This window comes from Gavialis gangeticus, unplaced genomic scaffold, assembly GCF_001723915.1.
Source record: "Gavialis gangeticus isolate Ggan-Ray unplaced genomic scaffold, GavGan_comp1, whole genome shotgun sequence".
Lineage (NCBI taxonomy): Eukaryota > Metazoa > Chordata > Crocodylia > Gavialidae > Gavialis > Gavialis gangeticus.
The window spans coordinates 115178938-115201820 of NW_017729031.1; the positions used below are offsets into that span (position 1 = coordinate 115178938).

At 40.4% G+C, this 22883-nt stretch overlaps 1 protein-coding gene across 3 annotated transcripts in view; it reads left to right on the forward strand.

Moving 5' to 3' along the window:
* The window catches only part of SPOP (speckle type BTB/POZ protein), a 62940-nt gene extending 45646 nt beyond the window's left edge, over positions 1–17294 (forward strand). For all 3 annotated transcript variants that reach the window (XM_019523629.1, XM_019523627.1, XM_019523628.1), the window contains 9 exons: positions 2712–2853; positions 3368–3489; positions 3997–4148; positions 4236–4363; positions 10068–10245; positions 10893–10948; positions 11343–11465; positions 15174–15316; positions 16056–17294. In XM_019523629.1, coding sequence (XP_019379174.1) covers positions 2776–2853; positions 3368–3489; positions 3997–4148; positions 4236–4363; positions 10068–10245; positions 10893–10948; positions 11343–11465; positions 15174–15316; positions 16056–16200 — 1125 coding nt within the window. In that variant the 5' untranslated portion in view covers positions 2712–2775 and the 3' untranslated portion in view covers positions 16201–17294. The remainder of the gene's footprint in view (positions 1–2711; positions 2854–3367; positions 3490–3996; positions 4149–4235; positions 4364–10067; positions 10246–10892; positions 10949–11342; positions 11466–15173; positions 15317–16055) is intronic.
* The last annotated feature ends 5589 nt before the right edge of the window (positions 17295–22883 follow it).

Consider the following 22883-nt stretch of genomic DNA (forward strand, 5'->3'; position numbering starts at 1 on the left):
CAAAGAAACATAGAGAAAAGTATCTATTTTCGCTACATAAGTTACCATATTTAGTGAGCGGTAATTTTGGTTACTGAACAGTAAATGTGGATGTGTAAACGTGCCCAACATTGCATATGTCTTTTCAGACATAAAACCAATACATTAAGTAGGAGTGTTTTTGTATGAAATGCTTGTAACCCCCTTCTTGTTTGCTAATTCTTCTTCTTTTATTTGCAACATTTTGGTAGTGTTAACTTAAGTCTTCCAGGAGGAATGTAACCCAGGCAGTTTTTAGTCATTTGAGTATTTGATTTTGTGTTACATTGAAGATGATGCAGTTGGCATAAAAAGAAAGATTTAGGTGTTGTTCAGTCTATGCCTTTTTGCCCTTCTGTTGTGGTTGTGTTTTAATAGTATAAACAGGCATTGATTATTTTTTTTCCCATCATCATAAATTGTGTGGCATGATCAGAGACTATTACTGAATGAAAGTGATGGTGAGGAGCCTGGACTTGGGAGTTGAATGATTAGTTAGTTGGTTATGGTGAAGAATGTCCTTACCTCATTTAAAGCTCAAACACTCCTCAGTGGTGTGCTCATTCACTTTAGTAAATAGTTTTTATTCAATGGTAAGGTTCAGTGTTAGCTGATATTTTTTTCTGCATTTCTTAATCAGTATTCTCTTTTAAATCTAGCTACTTAATTCTTGACAGTGTTTACATTTTATGTTGCAACAACTATATTCTTATTCAGTACATTTTAATAACTTTGTTTCCTATACCTTCAGTGTCAGAGTTGTTAAGTCATACCTCATTCAGTGGTATTCACTAGCAGCATTTACATTTACTGTTATTAGAATGAGAAACAACCACCTGGTGAATTCAGCCCTGTAAAGAGTGAAAAGTAGTCACAACTATAAATGAAACTGCTTTCAGATGCACTGACCACCTTCCTAGAATTTAAGAGTTTAGTAAATACAGGCCTGATAACAGTTCACAGCACCACCTATTCTCCTTTTGTAAATATCCAGTAACATTTAATTCCATTCACTGGCCAAACTCTTCTCTTTAATAACCAGCACTTTTACCCTCACCCTGTAGGCTTCTAGATTAGTTTTACAATTTAGTAAGCCTGAAAAGGACCTTGGTATCCTCACAACTTCCTTTAACTTTTTTTAAGTTGCCTTCATTCACAGATTGAAAATAAAACCTAGTGGTTCTATTTATAGGTTTACATCTACATAAAAATAAACTTTGAAATGCATTTTATAGTCATGGAAATACGTTGGTGACATCATTCAGAAACCAGGGAAATCCTGGCTTCTTTTTTATATCCTGTAGTATAAAGCTAGTAGTGTGAGTAGGAATGGGCAAGCAGGGCACCAGCTATGGGTGCCAGTTTAGAGTGGGCATCAGAATGGTGGCACTAGGGAGGCTTCGCAGTGACAGCAGCAGCCTATGCCATGGTGTTAATAAAGCCCCATGTGTGTGTGGAAGCTGTGCCATGGGAGCAGCAACCTGCACTGGAGCATAGTAAGACTTCTTCCTTCAACTCTTCTGACCACCATTTGTGCCCAAAGTGTCAGACTTCCTAATTATGCCTCTATATAAGCAGCTGAACTCATTGTGAGGGCTTATCTTGATATCATAAGTTGCATATAACTTCACTAGCATATTGATATAGAAGTGTCTGCAGAGAAGCTGGTGTGTTTTGGACTATCAAATGAACCACAGCAGTCACAAGACAGGGTGGTAAAAGTGTGTGTGTCTGTGTGTGTGTACAAAATAAGCCTTACATCCAAGCTTTAAGAGAAAGCTTAAACTGAGGCTTACGCTGGTGGCACTTTGGCTACTATAACAACCACACCTTAGGTTTAACGTTTGGACTATGTTGGACTATTTAAATCAGAAATGAAACAATGAATCCAAGCCAAAGAGAGAGTGTCCTACTTCAGCCTTGGATTTTGGGGACCCATATTCTATGACTTCTTTTGAGGAGTTAATATATTGAAAAGATGAGTTAACATTGTGTTTGTCACCATCTCTTTCAAACATGAATATTACCGTCTTTTCTCACATAAAACACACACTTTTTTTCCCCTAAGAATCAGCCTCCCAAAATGTTTTAAGCAGGGAAGCTGTTCTCTTTGGAAAAGAAGCACCCCTAGAAACATTGTACATGCCATGCAGCTGCCCGGCAAACTGAAGGGATAAAGTCTTGTGTTAACCCTCTTACAGCTGTGTTTATTGGCTGAAGAATATAGTTTGTGCCTGAAGCAACTGGTGAGCTGTTGGTAATATCTTGATGAGGCTTGTGGTGCAGAAACAGCACTTTATTTTACAAGAACCTGTTCAAAGAACTACTTACAGTAAAGAAGGAACAGTCTTGCTACTGCCTTTTGCCTAACCTTGTGTGACATAGACTGTCCAAGAAATGTGGCATCACAGTTTACACTGCTACAACAGAAAGTTCCTGATGCCCAACTTCCTGGACACTCTGGACCCACTTGCTATCACACAATCGACCGTGACTGGAAGAATCTTTCTACGTTCTGCCTTCCAAAAATGGGATGCTTGCATTATTTGGTGGGGGAGGGCGTTGTATGAAAGAAAATATGGTATCTTAGGTAAAGGTATTGAAATGAGAGATGTGCCTGACTTACAGATACTCAGCATATGAACTAAGTTCTAACAGAGGTGCTGGCTTTTTCCTTTTTTGTGGCCTGGCAGGGTGAAGACCTAGTATAATTTTCTTTCACTGAATTGTGAATCCTGTTTAATCTTCAAACTGGCGATGTCAAGGGTGCCGAGTCCTCCTCCTCCGGCAGAAATGTCGAGTGGACCTGTAGCAGAGAGCTGGTGTTACACTCAGGTACATTCACAGTGTGCTCAGATGTTCACAAGGTACTAAGATCAGACCACCCAGTAAGTTTGATAAAAATCTATTCAGAGGTTTTTCCGAACTGGATTTAGTTACAAGCATTATGTTGTTCCATTAATAAGCATGCTGTTCTTTTCTTGTGGCTCTGTCTGTGGAGGCAAGCAAGCTGAGTCAGGTCATACAGCAAAGTGGAGATTGTATATATGTAGACACACTTTCTATCCTGTGTAACTTTCTGAAGCAGATTGAAAAGTTGGCATAGAATAGTTTGGACTACTAGCTGTCACAGTGTTAGATTCATTTGGTACTTGGGTAATCTTTTTGCACTTGAAAGATGAAGTCGGGTGACTTGATGCAACCTTCTATCAATGGGTGTGGACAGAACAATTGTCTTAGTGCTTTTCATGGGTTAGAATCATAGTGACGTGTTTATTTTAATTCTTGCCCTTAAGCTTCCCATTGTGCACTTGTGTTCCTAAATTGCTTCTTTGTTTTGTATTTTCAGATTAAGGTGGTGAAATTTTCCTATATGTGGACCATAAATAACTTCAGCTTCTGCCGGGAGGAAATGGGTGAGGTCATCAAAAGTTCAACCTTTTCATCAGGAGCTAATGATAAACTGAAATGGTAAGAAACCTAGTAGAAGATAGTCATACTATATGCCTACTTTGTTAGAGAAGTTACTATTTTATGGCATTGAGATGTCAAGTGTGTATATATATCACAGTGGGTTTCCTGCTTCCTTAACATACAACATACACATAAGGAAGAGAAGCTATCCCTACTATGCTGTTTGGATACAGAAAACATACGAATGCAGGATCTGTCTCTATAGTTCATGGTATTTCTTGCTAATGGAGGCCATTGATAAGTATGTTGCCATGTCAGAAGTTCAAATTAATTTGCTTCTAGTCACATTCCTGTCCCTGGATTTGTATTCCAATATGTGTCCATATTGGAAAAGTAATGAAAAAATGCATTGTTCTGGTCTTCTGTACCTTTCCACTTCTACAATCAGTGTAGCAGAACTTGCTTGCTATAAACTCTTAATGGAAGAGCGTTTTAGACTTTACACAAGTGCATGAGCTGCTAGAAACTTTTCCTGACATCTCATTAACATCTTTGTTTCTACAGGTGTTTGCGTGTCAACCCTAAAGGCTTGGATGAAGAAAGTAAAGATTATCTGTCCCTCTATCTTTTGTTGGTCAGTTGTCCAAAGAGTGAGGTTCGAGCAAAGTTCAAGTTTTCCATCCTGAATGCTAAAGGAGAGGAAACAAAAGCAATGGGTATATGTAGTCATTTATTGTCTGCTGTTATATTTGGTCATGCTAGCAGCCCTGTCATGTGTTTGAAACCTTATGTATCTTTTTCAGAGAGCCAGCGAGCATATAGATTTGTACAAGGCAAGGACTGGGGATTCAAGAAATTCATTAGAAGGGACTTTCTTTTGGATGAGGCCAATGGACTTCTTCCAGATGACAAACTCACTCTCTTCTGTGAGGTAAGTCCTTAATCGGCTGAAATCATAGCAGTTCTGTTGACTTGTATAGTCATTTGTGGTCTTTAGGGAGTGAGAACGGAGACTTTTGTGAGGAATATTTACTGTATATGTATTTCTGTATGTTTGATTATTTTGCTTATAAGGATTGCATTTGAACTGAAGCCTTGCAAGGGATTGAGAGTATACATGCAGTTCTGCTTCTGCTAATTATATTGAAATTGAAAACTGTAGGTCAGTCCTGTTACGGCTTGTTCTGGAATAACATGGTAATGTATACTTCTGAAGAGGACAGTAGTGATGACCCACGTAAATGGTAGTTAGGCACTGAACACCTTTTGGTCCTGAAGGGAGTGAAACTTCACACGCAAAGTGGCCTGCTATTTCAAAACCTATGCCTGCAGCATTGAACATGTAATCTTTTGCTTTTTTGCTGTTGACTTGGCTTGTGAAAAATGGTTTTGAAGATAGTTATGTAGACCCACTTCTAGAAGGATGTATTGAGTGATCTTTTCTGAAGTAGCCAGTGGGTGCATCTGTATGTTTATTAATGTGCAGTGGTTACTGCACATTTAATTTAGTATTTATATAACCAAGTACTAAATAAATGCTCAGTAACCAGAGTTAATGCGCAATAGTGCCAGTGAACATCTTTTTAGTGACGCTGCTGCGCAGTTAGCATCTTGTGTAGGCATGTCATGTTCCTTTCATGACAAAAATTTTTGGAGCAATTTGAATTGGTGTAGAGACCTAAATGGGAGCACAGTTTATAAGTGTGCACAGTGAGACCTTTTGAAAATCCTACTAATATATTTTTAGAATCAATACCATGTTAACACAAGAGTGGAATTTTCTGAAGTGCACTAGTAAAATTTCAGTGGAACTTGTGCCTGGTTGCTTTTGAAAATCCCAGCTTTGGTGTTGTGCATCCAGGAGTCTTAACTAAAATTACACATTCCTGCTACATGTTAGTGAAATTTTGAAAAGGGAGTCTCCTTTAGTTTATAAAGGGTACACACAAGTGTGCTGAATGTACTGAAAGATCCCACCCCACCTTCTTCCTAGGGAGCCTATAAGGATTGCATTTGAGCTAGGAAGAAGGTGGGGTGGGATCTTTCAGTACATTCAATACCCTTAGTTTCTTCTCGTTATTGTGAATGGTATCTTGCCTCCAAATATTAAAAGACGTGCAGGTGCACTGGAACCATAGACCAAAACTTCCAGACCAGAATGTCAAAGGTTAGCTTTCTAAAATTAGGCTTCTGTATTAAGCCTGAGTTGAGCCATCCAGGTCAGAAAATGTAGGTCTTAGGTGTAATGCTTAGTCTTTCTCTGGCCATGCATACTATATCCCTATCCCTCTTTTTTACTGCAAAATTAGTACTTGTCATAGCTGTGCATTTTTCTAGGAAATAGAGCTAGCCACTTTTTCTGTTTCAACTCCTGCCATATTTTTCATGAGGGTAAACCTTAACTTCTTCCATATTAGCCTCCTGAACCAAAAGAGAGATGGTTGTATTGCCTACTTTCTTTTCTAAATAGGCTCTACTTTTTATATGATTAGATACTTTCTTCAGACGATTTATTTAATTATTGACTCATTAGTTGAGTGTTCTGGCTGAGACCCTTAGATAATCATTTATGGCGATTTGTTTTATGGTTGAAATGTCTTGGATGAGGTTTGTGGAACCTGAGCAGAATTTGCTTCTTTCCTTGAATCGGTAAGGTGACTGTTAAGCAGATCTTATTTGTTTGCACCTGTGGGGTCTGAGAACTAGAAAACAGCTTCCAAGAAGAAGGTTGCCTTCATTGCAATTCTTCAGAATTCCACGGAGATCCAGATTCCATCTGCCCATTCTTTCCAAAATCAGTTCCAGATGCTTCAGAGGGGTCTGTCCCCATCCCCTCGCTCCCTCCTGGGTAAAGAAAAAAAATTGCTCTTGGCCTTTCATGGCATTTCTCCTCTCCTCTCTTCTGTTCGTGTCTGTTGTTACTGGGTCATGCAGGAGTGGAAGTCTTTAGTTTTATATGCTGCTGATGTTGGAGGGAAAGGGATTGCAGTTTGCAAGCTTGAAGTTGTTGAGAAGGAACTTTTGCTGGCTTTTGCTGATGCTTTAAGTTTCTTACCATTATAAACAGGTGTGCCATATGCTCCTCTAACACTTTCCTGCTGGCCACAGGTGCTGAGTGCTAGTGCTTGCATCTGTGCTTTCCTTCAGCAAGAACGTTTCCCATGCAGAAGCTCTCTAAGGACTGAACAGCACTTGGTGTTGAGAGACTGTTGCGTGGGGGGTGTCTGGTGTGTGGTTTTTGCAGTTTTGTATAGACCAGAAGATTGCTGAGTGAGTGTCTCTCTTCAGCACTTCATTATTGTTTTGTTAGCTTTTTAAAAATGTCCCCAGACTTTTTTCACATCCAGCTCTGAACCTTGATACTACTTAATTGAGAGTGCCTTAAGGAGGAGGCTAGTGACCCGTGTCAAGCATTTTTTTGTCATCCCATTTTGTTTATCAATTTGGAGATTCTTAGAGGACTGTTTACAAGTGTAGTTTTACTGTCGGTCTCTTGACTGCCTTTGCTGTTAAATCACATTGTATTAGTAAAATTGTGAAGTACAGAGGATTAATTGCTCAACCTAGAGGGAGTGGAGATTAGTCTTTTCTTGATATGTTCTTTGAATGTGTACCACTTTAACTCCTGTATCTTTCTTGATCAGTCTCTTGTTTCCCTGCTAAATCTACGGTAATGGCTCCCTGCTGAACAAGATAATCTTTGTTCCCCAACCAAGACTATTAAAAATACCTTTAATAAATCTGTGGCTAATTTGTCATCTGAAAACAGTCTTCCCTTGAGCCTGCTAGGGTATAAATGTAGCACTAAAAACCCCCAGAATGATCTTTAATATATTTAGACATTTTTACCCTGTAACTTATGTTCTTCAGTCCTGATTATAAGAATCCTTTATAAATTTAAGTGCTTCTGAAGAATTTTGTTTGTCTTGTGCAAAATCAGAATATTTGATCTTCAGGATCCAGTGCTGGACTCAATCCTTGAATTTCTTTTATCACTGAACTCCTCAGTTCTCTCTGTCTTCTGGTTTTAAGTTAGTTTTCTGGAAGTCCTTAATTTAACTGGTAAAGGGAGGTAGAGATGCTTGGCTGGCCTCAATTTCTTGAAAAAATTTAGAAATCTGGGGAAGTCTTTTACAAATCCTGTAGTCAGTTAAAGATCATGTCGCCAATTCATCCTTACTTTTCTCATAAAGCATTTATGCATTGGGTAGGGTTTGTTGCTGGATTTTTTAGTGAGTTGTACCCTCCTAACAAAAATCCTGGGGCTTTTTTTAAATTTCATTTTGCAATTCAAGTTTTTTGCTTGTGCCACCTTATTGTTGTATCCCTTAATTTTTTAAGGTAGTAGAGAGAGAGTAATTTTAATCTGTAAGGCAGTGGTTCTCAACTGAGATGCCACAAGACTTTCAGGAGTGCCAGAACACCAGCACCAGCACCACTGCCATAACTGGGTGAAACTGCCCCTACATGCTTCATATGGAGCCTGACTAGCAAGCAGCTGCAGTAGGGGTGGGTGCTTCCACCTACATTAGGTTTATTTGATAAACCAAAGTGTTGCTAATTCAGAAAAGTTATGGAGGGTGCCTGGAGTCTATAGAAGTTGAGAACTGCTGCTGTGTAGTCTGTTCAGTTTTTGCCCAATCTCAGTCGGCTAAAAAGGAAGTTGTTTTGTTGTTGTTGTTGTTCCATATCTTTCAGTACAGACTAGATATCGGATAAATGCTACCAACTCACTTCAGATAAGCTATTCAGTAGCCATTACATGCTAACAACTTTTGGTCTCTGCATAATTTGACCTAGATCAGTGGTTCTCAACCTTTTTAATTGCAAGGCACCGAAGTCTTCTAGTCCTTTAACCATTTCAGGTGTACTAGAAGTATTGACTTTGTCAACAAAGAAGGCCTTTGACACTGTCTCTCACCCCATCCTCATCAATAAATTAAGCAACTGTGGCATTGATGCCTACACAGTTGGATAGGTAAAAAATTGGCTGATGGGGTGCACCCAGAGAGTAGTGGTGGACGTGTTGTACTCAACCTGGCGAGATGTGAGCAGTGGGGGTACCCCAGGGCTCGGTCCTCAGGGCCACAGTGTTCAACATCTTCATCAGCGACTTGGAAAAGGGGGTGGAAAGCATGCTGTTCAAGTTTGCTGATGACACTAAGATGTGGGGCAAGGTGGACACACTTGAAGGGAGAGAGAAGCTGCAAATAGATTTAGACAGACTACAAAAGTGGGCAGATGAAAATAGGTTGGGGTTCAACGTAGATAAATACAGGGGGTTGTACCTTGGGAGAAGGAATCCACAGCATACATACAAGCTGGGGAGTTCCCCTCCTGAAAGCACAGAGACAGAACGGGATCTTGGCGTCATTATGGACTCCGAGATGAACATGAGCCACCAATGTCAGACTGCAGCCAGCAAGGCCAGCGATACCTTGTCATGCATCCAAAGGTGCATCTCAAGCCGGTCCAGAGAGATGATACTCCCCCCTCTGTGTGACTTTGGTTAGGCCACAATTGGAGTACTGCGTCCAGTACTGGGTGCCGCACTTTAAAAAGGATGTGGCCAGCCTGGAGAGGGTTCAGAGGAGGGCCACCTGCTTGGTGAGAGGGCAGCAGGACAGGCCCTATGAGGAGAGATTGAGGGACGTGAACCTGTTCAGCCTCAGCAAGAGGAGGCTGAGGGGGGACCTGGTGGCTGCCTACAAACTCATCAGGGGAGATCAACAGCAAATAGGTAGAGCCCTTTGCTCCCCAGCACCACCTGGGGTGACGAGGAACAATGGTAATAAGCTGATAGAGAATAGGTTTAGGTTAGAGATCAGAAGGCAATATTTTACACTTAGGGTGACCAAAATCTGGAACCAGCTTCCCAGGGAAGTGGTCCTCGCCCCTACCTTGGGCAATTCAAGAGGAGGTTGGAAGATCACCTGTCTGGGGTCTTGTGAACCCAGCATTCATTTCTGCCTGTGGCAGGGGGGCAGGCTAGATGATCTGTTCAGGTCCCTCCTGACCCTTGCTGCTATGAAACATATCATCATCAGGTTACCCAAGGAAGAAATGCCTTATTGTCTTTAGCATTCATCCATATAAAAGAAATATGGGCATTTGAACTCTTCAAGAGATTGAAACACTGCAGCTGAACCAGAGGCAGCAATGGTGGAAAAATTCTCTGGGCAACGATCTGGGCTTCACAGATTGTCTTGTCTTCTTTACTCTGTTTGCACTCTGTTATAGAAGCGTTCAGTGCATATGTGATGTTCCTGTGTATTACTGTCTCTGGCTCCTTTGCAGCACTGTCTGTGGAGGATCATTTGTGTGCAGTCAACTCCAAAATACTCCTCCAAGGGAAAGACCTAGGCCAGGTGTGGTGTGTGGAAGGGGTGTCCATTTTTCCAGGAAAGTGGGCTCTAATAAAAAAAATTAGTCTAATCGAATGAAGATGCCTTTACATCTGGACCTAACAGAAAGACCTTGTTTAGAGTTTAAAGTGGGGATGGCTGTTTTAAAGTGACCATATATCCTACTTATGCTGAAGCTATGTTTAGGAGTTGTGGTTTTTATCAGCATTTCACCTCACTTGTCCTAGAAAATAAATCTGCTGTAGAGAATTTAACACTGTTTCTTTTTAGGTGAGTGTGGTACAGGACTCTGTCAATATCTCCGGCCAGAACACCATGAACATGGTGAAGGTACCTGAATGCCGCTTGGCAGATGAGTTGGGAGGACTCTGGGAGAATTCTCGCTTCACAGACTGCTGTCTGTGTGTTGCAGGCCAGGAGTTCCAGGCTCACAAAGCCATATTGGCAGGTCGGTATTGACTTGTACAGGTTTTAGCAGGATAGAAGGCAGCAGCATCATGGCAGGTGGAGTGTCTGCTAATTTTTGCCTTACTTCTCCTTTTGGAAAGTGGTTCCAGAAAACAGCAGCAAAATGACCCCCAAAATCCTTTCAACTGCGCTTCTGCAGAGAATTTTTTTTCCCCAAAAAGACATCATCATGCTGAAGGATGGGATTGCATTCCCAATAAATTGAATTGCCTGCTTCCTCAAGTTGAAAATGGTGCGTAGAGTTTTTTGTGACTAGCACTATTATAATATACCCCCAGTGCATTTGCAAATGGTGGTTTCCAGTTTTTTTTCTGAAACATTCTTCTAAACTTAATGCCATGAAATACGTTTGACAGCAGGCGATTGCTACTGCTCTTCATTTTTGTTCAAAAGACCCCAGGAAGGTCTGGCAAATTTTGATGGTACATTGACACTGGATTGTCAGCTGTAATTTTATCTAAGTTTGATAGTATTTAGAATTGTGACTGCTGCTGTTATGGAATTTTTTCCTTTCTAAACACCATTGCAGTCAGTGAGGAAAGGTGCTGGAAATACAGCTTCCTTTGGAGGAGGAGGGTTATTGCTATTGTTTTAATTCTCTCTCTCTTTTTTTCCCTGTCACTATAGCACGTTCTCCAGTTTTCAGCGCAATGTTTGAACATGAGATGGAAGAAAGTAAAAAGGTAATGTCTAATGGGAAAAGACATTGTCCCTGCTGAATGGATACATCTCAAGTCACAGCTCAATATCATTATTTAGCTTTATTTATTAGGTAGTGTCCATGCATTACATCATCTTTTAACTTTTTCTTTTCCTCAGTAGATCCAGGTCTCTGCTTCATTTGTGAATTTTGTTACTTTGGGGAGAAGAATACAGAGGGACCTTAAGGAACTCATTAAATATTAAATCGTATTTAGAATTTTTCCTACTCCCTCAAACAGTTTTGTGGGTGGCATGTGTTGTAGAAGATTTCTGTCTATATAGCTAATTTCTGAAGTTTGAAAGAACTGTAGTAGAAAGAAGTACTCCTGTAGCCTTCTGTCAGGCTCTTAATAAGCTTTACTGTTTCTGTTACAGAATCGGGTTGAAATCAATGATGTGGAACCTGAAGTTTTTAAGGAAATGATGTGCTTTATTTACACGGGGAAGGCACCAAACCTCGACAAAATGGCTGATGATTTGCTAGCAGCTGCGGACAAGGTACAGTTGGGATTTATGTCCATTCAAAGAACCAGCGATGACATATGTCTTCTTTTACATAAAGATCCTTGGAGAATCCTGCCCTAAGATTTTTCACAGTGATCCTTCAATTGTATAGAGGCCTGGCTGGGTGAGATTAAATGGATATTTGTGCACACATTCTTGCGCGCCCTTATTCCTTGCTGAAAAATAAACCCAGGCAGTTCTGTTGAATTGCATCTGTTTTAACTGAGCATGGTTACATGTAGTGTGGGTATAAAGACAGAAATACAAAAGGAATTAAACATGCCAATGTTCCTACCCTAAATTAAGATAAAGTAAATGGTGACTGAGCACCTTCTTGTTTTCTTAAATTCCTGATTGTTCTGATAAATACATGTCCCACATCTTTATTTGTAATGGTTTAGTTTATTAAAACTTATTTAATCTCTGTTCACTACATTTTTATATGCAGATTGGGTGTGAAGTAGGGGGCAAATGCCAGATGAACTGGAAATATCTTCTAGTGGGGAGGTTATTGAATCTCAAAAGTAGAAGTTTATTTTGTTAATCAGGGATTATAGTCATGATCTCTGGTTCTCCATCTGGCTGGCTGGCTTGCCTACCCTGCCATGATTTTACAGGATCCCTGTAGGGGAGGTGTTGGGGGATGTTTTGACTGGAAGACTGGTGGTAATCTTTGTGGCAGGAGCTGTGCTGTGGCCTTGCCTGCCAGCCTCTGTCCACTTCCCTTTGCAGCACCAAGGACAGAAGAGAGTGCATTGCTGGCAGATGAGCTGTGTTTACCAGTGGAAATTCTTAATCTGTAACAAGAATTTTAATTTAATTTTTCTTTTAAAAGTGAACTTGGCACTGGTGAAAGGTGCCAGTTGGACAGCACTGGAGACTAAAGTCCTCTATTTATCCACCAAACAGGTTCAGCACGGGTAGCAGCAGTGCAAGATTCTCCACACTGCCCTGCCAATGTGCCTCAACTCTGACCTGGAGGGACCACCTCTAGGGGTGAGAGCGTAGTTCAGTCTCCATGCTTCTTCAGTCCTTGGATTCTCTTGTGGTGTGAGCTAGGATGGTGGATTTTAAGGTGTGGATGCTTGTAACCTTGTTCCACACAAACCACCACAGCCATCAAATAGTAACCACTTCCAGTCATTTTTGACCCGAGCTTAATTAAAACTGGCGACATAGAGGTAAACTGCTCTATATGCCACTATTAGGGCCATATAACCAACATTTAAATGGGGAATGACATTAACAGATTCTTGGACACAGTACAACCATTGCCACATATTATATTCAATATTTAAAGAGAATTGATTGAAAGCTCAATATATCATCTTTAACTGAGACAAGTGTAAATAAGAAGCAGCAGTACATTAAGGGCAGAGTCAGCTTTAACTTTGAATTTCTTGGCTTTTAATGTATTTCTTTTCCTTTTAAACTCATTGTGTCTTTTAAAAGCAGAAACAAAAATCTTTCATGAAAGCATATAAAACATCTGATACTTACCCAAGAGACTGAAACATCTTCGCCTGAGCTTTTCCAGTCTCTTGGGTAAAATATGTAATTAGACCAAAAACAAAACAAAGCACGTCTTCTAACCCCAGGAGACACTATTCCAGTCTCTGGGGTAAGGATGCTATTAGGCAGCTTTTTTTTTTTTCAAAACTGTAATTAAGAAAGGGGGGAAAAAACTTAGTACCTGAGAGACCAGAATGGCTACTTTTGTCCAACTATGTAATTAGAAGCTGGAGTTATTTGTAGTGAAAATCCAATTGAAAGTATATTTGTGGAGAGGAATATTTAGTATATGTATAAAATAATGTTAAGCTTTATTTTCCACATTTTATGCTCCTAATGGACAGATCTGTTTGCAAAATATTTTTCTTGCTGCTCCCTCATTTGATTTATTTTTTTTTAATTATAGCAATAGATTACGTTAGTAAATTCTGTTCCTCCTTCTTCTCCTACCACCTTTCCCCTGCCTGCCACCTTCCCCTCTCCTACCACCTTCCCACTGCAGAATTACTAACCCTAACCACCCCCTAGTAATAGAGCTCAATTAAACAGGATTTAAATACTCCCTCAGATTCTTCGTGGGAGAGGAAAGGAGAAATTGTTCTGGCTAGGAGAGCTACCTAAAAATGTAGTTTACAGTATGAAGCCGTTGATTTAACTTTAACTGTCATAGAATAAGCATCCCTACCAGAATATAAACAAAAAATGTTTAGTCCTAGTATCTGTTATACTGTGAGCATCCAAGTGCTCTTTACAGCCATGAAAATGGGAGCAACCAGCATACAACAGTTACTGTAAGTAAACAGAGCAGTTCTTATGAGTCCAGGATTAGTTCGAGCATGGCCTCATGTATTGAAGATCTTGCGTTAATATATCCTCTCATCCTAGAGGGTTCTAAAAAGATTTATAAATTACATACGTGGATTACTTTATCCATCATGGAAAGGTGTTACCTGTCAGTTGAAAAGCAGCAGCTCTAACAAGTTGAAGTAAAACTAGTCAATATCTTAAGACAGAAAGGAAAGAGACCTTACCCTGTTTAAGATTTAGTGGAGTTTATGTAGTCTAAACTTAACTACACGCATGAAAATATGGTTTGGTCACTGGGACTGGTGTCCTGGTTTTTGTTAAAAGTACCCTGGGATCTATAGTGAATGCAGATTTTGATTTTTGTTTTATTCAAAAAGTTGCTAATTCCAGGTTCATAACACACAAACTTCAGATTTCCAAAAGTGACTACTGATACTGTCTGAATCAAGTCTGGGGGGTTCTTTTGTTTGTTTTCAGTCTCCCTCTAAACTGTTCAGAGACTGGATCTGGAAATTGGATTATTTTAAAGTATCTTACATTTGGCACCCAGGATCAGTGGTCATTTTTGAAAATCTTGATAATAATAGCAATATGTTGTTTCAGTACTGATTTTAAGGCATCAGAAAGAAATATATGAGACCTCTTGCTTTTGTTCTGGGTATAGTTTTTCATCAGATTACTGACCAGACTTAACTCTCTCTGTGTCTGTAAATTTGATGCAATCGATTCATAGATTGGTTAGAAACACTTAGATGGGAAGGCAGAGTTAAGTGTAACCCTGTTCTCAAGGCTTTGCAGACATGCTGTGACATTCTGTTTTCACCTGTACAACCACCAGAAATTGGACTTTTATTTACTTTATGCTTGTGCGATGTTAATATTTTACCTGCAGACCATTAATAGCAAAGAAATTGAGGAAAAGCTGCCAAAGCATTACTGGAACATATATGGAATGTTCTCTGTAATATTCATTTGTCCATTAAATAAGGAGCAGACTATAGGCAGTAATGGAGTACAATGGGACCATGTTTCAGAAGTATGTGGTATTATAATTGAGATAAGTAGGTGTTAAAGATGACCTGGAGTTCATATTTTAAACTATGTCCATGGCACCAGTAGATCTGTAACAAGAGAGAATTAGGATAAGAGTTATGGTGGGTATGATGCCTGTCTGATCCTCTGTTCGGGGTAAGCACGTGATGATTCTTTCTCGCTGGTCAGAAGTTTCTTCTGAGCACAACTTAGATGTGTTTAACAGTGAAGAGGTCTTTGCAGCATGGTAGTGTAGTCTTTTATTGAAGAGAGAAGCAGAATAAATAGAGCTTCAGTGCAGATCTGGTTATAATTCGTCAATGCAAACATAACTTTGTTTATATTTTGCAGTATGCGCTGGAACGTTTGAAGGTGATGTGTGAGGATGCACTGTGCAGTAATCTGTCTGTGGAAAATGCAGCTGAGATTCTCATCCTAGCTGATCTACACAGTGCTGATCAACTAAAAACTCAAGCAGTGGACTTCATTAACTAGTGAGTTTACTACAGTCCCATTTTGTGAGGGGAGAGGGATGAAATGGCTGGAAGAGGGTGGTTTTATGAACTGTGGAGTTTACTTTAGCCTCTCATAAGCAATAAACCCAGGGGTATGGTGGTGATATATATTTTTTTTAACTTTTAGGCTGATAGAGTTTGTTTGGCATCCGAGAAAATCCCATTATTCTAAGGATTAATCAGTGAGGTTCTTTGCACCAATTTAGTGGATGTGGGAAGCAGGAACTTTATGAACTACTGAGTGATCCTCAGGCTTTTCCTTTGTTGATGAGAACTTTCAGAAGATAAGATACCTCTTTTAAAAGTCAGGGAGATTTTTCATATTTGTAAATACTAATATAGTAGGTGCTTTTCTAAAGTGAGAATTGCTAGCTGTCAAATGTATTTTTTTCCAGCAGTGTGATATGTTGTGCATTAATAATCTATTTGTGCATGGCAGGTGAGGGAAAACATGTATTGTGTAATTTCCCTGGCCTAGACTTATGTACACTTGGATCAGTCTTATGCTGAAGGACTGTACGTACTGAAAGGCAGATCATAAGGATTAAAATCTGTGTGCACAGCAAAAGATGGATAATGCACATCCAAACCCCAAAAGATCTTGAAAATGGAAACTGAAAATGAGAACTTTTTTGGGCACATGGAAAGAATTTGTTTTCTAATGTTTTTTTAACCTTCCCAGGTCAATAACTGTGTGTGTTGTTCTGTTTCCTCATAGTCATGCTTCTGATGTCATGGAGACCTCAGGCTGGAAGTCTATGGTGGTATCACACCCTCATTTGGTGGCTGAGGCATATCGCTCTTTGGCCTCTGCACAGTGTCCTTTCCTGGGACCTCCACGTAAGCGGCTGAAGCAATCCTAAGACCCTGTCCATCACACAACCCCATGTTTTTCTGGAAGCAGCAGCAGCTGTTGCTGCTCTGACCTTGACCACCAGGTAGACAGCGAAATCTGTGGAGCTTTTACTCTGTTGTTGGGGGAAAGACTGCTTCGTGACACCCAGACTTTTAAAAACAGCACCAAGTAACTTGGGGGAAGGGGGGAGGGTGGGCCTGGGGCTCGGGGGCTGTTCAACCTAACGAATCCCTGTCGCTGCATCGTCTGTGTGTTCCCTTCGACTTGGCTGAGTCAACCACAGGGTTCGGTTTAGGCACCGGCCCAGTCAGAATATCCCAGTGGTGGTACTGGGGGAAAAATAACGTCTCTGCGTCTGACAGCACAGAACAAATCGTCAGATGCCTGGAGCAAAAGAGGACTTTTTAGTTTCTGGAGAGAGTGGGGGTCAAAACAATTTCCAGTAAGGTTATGGAAAGAAAATGTGTGATGGGAGCTCCAGTAGTATTTATATTAAAAGAGAGAATTTAAGTCCTTCCAGCTGTGCTAAAAACTGGACGTTTGTGTAACTCCTTATTGCCATCCAGCAACAAGAAGATCAGTTTCTTTGTTAGTAGCACTTGTATGTTAATTGCAAAAAAAAAAGAGAAAAAAAAAAGAAGAGGAAATCTTTTACAAAATGACATGTTGAAGTGAAAATGGACAGTAAAAAGCTGCGTGCTTTGGAGGGTGTGAATAAACTGAAGGCAGCCTTTGCAAGTCTATATTGACTTTGAAGGACTAGAGAATCCTTGACCTGGAGCGTGCTGTCTGATGAGAACAATGGTTACCTGTTTTTAGATATTGTGGAAAATGTTTTTGGCATTTTTCCCTACTTTATTTCCTTCCCTCATCCCCCTTTTTTTAAACGAGGAGAAATTTTATTGTTCATGAACACTGCGTCAAAGGTCCCTGTCCTGAGTTGCTAAATGATTCTTACCAACTGTTTGTACCTGACTTGCTGACTGTGTAGGAGCCAGTCCTGTTCCTTTCTATTAGTCACTCTTCTTACAGGGAAGAAGTTCCAAAATAGCTGGTAATTTTTTTTTTCTTTTTGAAAATATAAATAATTACTATTTTGTACTGTGTGGTATCTTTTTGTCTTTCTTATTCCATTTTCAAGACCTCTCCCAGTTGAGAACGAGCTCCCAAAGGGTTCAGCTTCAATTGACTGCTGGGTACTGATAGTGACATGCTGTTCCTGGAATCCAGCTGGGATTTATTAAGGGTTGTTGTGCACAGAGCTGCGTTGCCAAATTACATTTTATTCCTCATAGCAGATACTACTGAAACACCAAAGAGCATTTGTTTTAATAATGGCTGCATGAAGTCGATCAATAGTCTTACCTGTCCATGTATTTATATATATAAACATGAGAAAGGAATGCAGTAGTTCACGCTATCTGTTTTACTACAGCAGTGTACAAAGCTAGATATCCAGGTGGTGAAGAGACAGGTCATCTCTCCGTGCCATAACTAGATCCATATATTCAGGGAGGCTGGACTGTTCCAGGGCACTTACAAATTGGTCTGACCTCAAGGTGGCTGGTTGGGACATTTAATGTACTAGAGACAACAACCCTGCTTTGGTTTGGGAAGTATATCAGATTAGTTTGTTTCTAATTTCTGGTTCTTTCATAGTTGTTTCACAGCGTTTGTGCCTTTTATGAAAGAGATCTTCCAATCTGATGCTCATATGTAGGGCATCTACCAAACTTGAGCTGGCTGCCAGCTGATTTTGTAGACAGACTGTAGAGCTGGCAGCCGTTTTCATGGATTAAGTGCAGCGCGCTCCCTGCCCCAACAATGTCTCTGGCCATGGAGGCCCGATAGTGCTGCCTCTTACTGCTGATTGGCTGCAAGGGCTATCCATCATGCATCCCCACCCCTTACTGCTGATTGGAGAGGTTTGGGGCCATATGATGGACAGCCCTCGCAGCCAATCAGCAGCAAAGGGCAGCAGCCATCTTGCCAAGCCATCAGCCCCATTCTCCAGCTGACTGTGCAGCCAGGCCTCAGCAGCCACAAGGACTGCTGGCTGTCTAGAGGGAGCCAGCATTTTATTTTTTTGGTAAGTTGTTTTTCAGGGAGCCCACCAAAAGTGAAGACCCTGCCCAAAATTGCGGTTTTCACAAAAATTACATTGCTATTTCAGTAGTTCCCTACTCATATTTTTAAGACCCTGGCAGATGTTACACTTACCAGTTAATCATGCCTTAAGTAGTCACCCAGCCATGTGTTCATACAGTTTAATATCATTCATGATAAAAGAGGAAATAGGCTATAAAAATCATCACACAATATTGTAGTAATTTTGTGGTCTGTTCTCATGACACCCTAAGTTGAACATGTGACTGGTGTATTCCTGAGGCCGGGAGCCCTGATCACTTGAGTGGCACTGATCATGTCATGGGAGTGCTGATCAGTGGACCAGAATTCCCAGTCCTAGGCACACGTTGGGCAAGCCTACATGTGGTTTTGAGTAGGTACTACTACGTCAGGATGTGAAGCATTTAGCATTTACTGTTACCTTTTTAAAAAGCATAGATTGTCACCACCAAGTTATAACTATTCAGACTTCAAAAGCTTTGTTGCTAGATAATTACAGAAGTTGTTTATGTGACATTAAGCTCTCTAATTATTTCAGAGAATCTTCATTGTTTACTGAAAGGTTAAAACCACCTGATCAAGGTTTCATCCCTGCTGTGTGAGGATGAGCAATTCTTTTGGGAGTCTCTTTAGCCCAGTCTTTCCCCAGGAAGCAGACAGACCTACAAGAAGGTTTAATGGGTCTTGACGTCACGTGTCCTTTACCTTCCTTGGGGAGTTACTTACTGGAAAGCAATACGGATTTGGCATTCTCCTTCCCAGAGGAATGGAAATACACCTGCAGAAAAATTAATCTGTCCTGGGACTTAGATGGCCCGGTAGAAAAGACATGTATCCAGGGTACACCCTCTGTGTCATGGTAGCCCTGAATTCAGGTGTGTGAAGGAGTCTAGTTGTTCAGATTATTCCAGTTACGGGTGATTTAACATTTTATTTGTCAACTTCACTTTTTTGTTTCTGCTTTTTATTGTAAATGATACAGCTGAAACCATCTGGCTATAACAACATCAGAGCTAGAGCATACTGTTCATAAACCTCCCACTGACATCCTCCCCTCCCCAGATCTGAAATGTAATTCGAGTTAACTCAATGTGTGACATGTGTTGTTACTGCAGAAATGCCCATGCCAGTAGAACAGTTGGAGATTTGAATTCCACAAGAAGAAGGCATATTTATCAAAACAATACATCAGAGAGATGCTTCAACAGAATCTTCCAAACCATAGCACAGCACTAAGGTTTGAATTCAACATTGATCTTGGCCCAGTACCACTGTCTTTTTCCTTAGTTGATAGTCCAATGTTATGCGGATCTATCCAAACTGTATGCAAATAGAGAAATATATATAATTACTCATGTTCTCACCCTCTGTTCACTCCCTCCAGTTGTTTCCACATTAACCTAGAAAGATTGCTGCCTTCTCAGAAGGAAGGAAAAATATCTATGCAAGCCTTTCGGGTCAGTGTTAGGGGCATATATCAGCCTTAAGCCTAGAACCCAGTGTCAGTTCTTTCTTACTATCCACTCACCAAAAGGTCCCCTTTTGGCCCAAAGAGCTATCTTTGCCTGCCCTTAAGGTTTTGTTGTTCTAGTCAGATTCTACTGAGGTATTTTTCTTCTTATTGTGAGTTTTTCCAGATGAAGGGAAACAGCTTGCCTGCTTACAAGCAGAACAAACGAGAGTGGGGAGAGCTCCTGTGCTTTGAAATTCTCTTGCTTTGTTCTGGCTCTAAAACTGCTGTTAAGGACAACACCATCTCTCTTTAAAATCTGTTGCAGCTTCTTCCATTTTAACTTCATTTCAGAGGAATTCTCAGCTTCAGTGCACTGTTTCCTGAAAAGGTTTTGCTAAAATGATTGTCTTGTTTTAATCAGTTTGAGACAGGTAGATCTCCTTTCTCCTGTGACTTCCATTGAACTTACACTGCAGAATTACTTAACTCATTTATTTCTAATGACTTTTTCTTAGTTAATCTAATATGAAGGCATTTAATTATACACAGTGTCTTTCTTTTCTTGACCTCCTGACTTCTTGGAGCTTCAGCTTTGATTCCAAGACGCATGCCGCAGCAAATTATGACTTGGCAATTTTGCAGTTCTTGTTTATGTTAATTTGATATTTATTAAGTTAACCTTAAATGCACTAGTGATGCTGCTGTAGGGTGTACACCAATGGATGGCATATGGAAATGAGTGCCAAGTTTGTACAAGAAACTTAATGGGCCAAAGAAATTGGGATAATAGGAAAAATAATATATGGTAGCCTGGAAAGATTTTTAAAAAATTTGTAGGCATGGAATAATTGGATGCGAACTCTGAACTACCTGGTCATGATAGAAGGTCTCCCTTTAGGTCAGAAGTGAGGGTCATTCGGCAGGGAGTATGGAAAAGAAATTGGGACTGCTGATTTTTTTATTTTCCCCTCTGTACTGTACCTGTCAAGTTCATAAGGATCCAGTTCTATAATCTGAAGTCGTAAGTTAACTTACCTAAGCACCGAATTCACCCTAGCAGTGCTGCTCTATTTTTGGCTTGACAGGCCAGGTGAATGGTGTGGGGCCAGTTCACAGGCCAGATCTAGCTCTGGGTACCAAGTTCGGGACCCAAATGGCCTCCCTCCTCCCCATACACTCAGAATGAGCCCTGCTGTGCTTCCTACGGGCATTCTCCAGGCAGTTCTGCGCCACTTCCACCTGGGTCAGGATCCAGCCCCATGCTGCTTCCACCCAAGCCAGTGCACTAGGACTGGTCCTTGCACCACCTCTGCCTGAGTTAAAGCACCTGATATAACATGCAGAGCTATGCTATCCAGTCTGCAGGGTGTCCAGGGGCTTAGAAATTTGGTAGGAAGGGAGTGACAGTTTCTGCCTCTACTCACCTGCTGCCCAATTTCCAGGCTCATGGGGAGGCTTGTGGCTAGATAACATGGCTCCACAGGCTGGATCTGGCCTGCAGGTCAGGACTTGAGCACCCCTGCATGAGAAGAAAAATAATATGAGTATTGGAGTGGCAGTGGGTTGGGTTTGAGAAGAAGTTGAATTATTCAATCGTGAATAATACAAAAGACACTTTGATAGGAATAATAAAAAATTCAGGCATTCCTTATGAGAATAATTGAGGTAAGTGTGATGCCAAAGGAAGGCAAGGGGAACTGGTGGGTGATGATCAATTGAATAGTAATGTAGCATGAAAATAAGAAAATGCAGTTTTGGGTAACAGAGTCGTTTCATGCTCTGTAACTGGGGTATTTCCTCTGTACCAGCACTGATGAGAACAAAGCCAAGAACAGTACATTCATCTCAGCTACCAAGAAAATATTGATTCGGAAAGAATTCAGGGAAGACGAACGATTTAAGGAGCCGTGAGGATTTACTTAGAGCAAAGATTAAAGAAGAATGAGTATTGGTTGCTTAAATTATTGCCATTGGGGAGGGGTGTTAAGAATATATGCTGTTCAAATATTTGTACAAAAATGAAGAAGGAGATGCATTCAGTGTTCAGATAAGCAGCAGTATATAACTAGAATAAAACCAAACAAATAAAACCTACTACCTGGAGAGCTCTTCTTGTTATGAAGACCTGTGGAAAAGTCCCTTGAGAGAAATAGTGGGTATTCCGTAACTTTTAATAATGTAAAACTTGACTAGACAAAGCATTCAATCTGCAGTGAGAAACAGTCTGATCAAGAAAGGGGATGGAGTCAGTGAACAAATTAGTGACTGTCCTCTTTCAGAACAGGACTGTATGGTAGGACTGAATCTCTTTGTAGTGCCTAAAGCTTCTACTGATCTGATCTCTTTGAACCACATCCCATTACACATTGGTTCTGCCCCACTCCTTCAACCCCCATCTTTTATTAAACCTTTCTAATCTTCATGTGGTTGGCAAATTTGCTAAGAGCTGTTCTTATGCCAAAGAAATGCCTGGCAACCACATTGGCTAAATAGTATTTTGAACTCATTAAAGTCTCTGGAAGTTATGGACTGGATTACAACTAGTAGGAAACATCACTTCTTGAAGACTGTCAGATACTTTACCACTATGACATGGTTTCACAGACATCTTGCCATGCTTTATGGACCATGAGTTGAAAACTGATGTAAGAGTTATTTTATGTTTCTAACTTTTAACTTAAGATTATGAAACTTTTTACAAAAGTATTCATGTGAGGGGGTCTTGAAGGAACCTGGCATTTCACGGAGAACTTCGGAGCTAGCAGGTGGAAATGGTGTAAAACTTAAAAAGTATGGCCAACAGACAAAAATCCCAAAATACATAAAGAATGCAGTGTACTCCCTGTATTAACACGGTGCTGTAATATGACTTGTGGGTAAAAGGCTTGTCCTTAACCAAAATTAAGTAAGGCTAGAACAATGGAAGTCAGGAGACCTGGTTTCTATTCCCAATCATTGTCTGCCCTTGGGCAAGTCATTGCACTTCGTTATGCTTCATATCCCTATGTGTAAAATGGGAATAATGGTACACTAACATGTTTTGAGATCTGTGGTTGAAATATCCATAAATGTCATTGATCATAATAATTTCCTAACAGCCTTGTAATGCT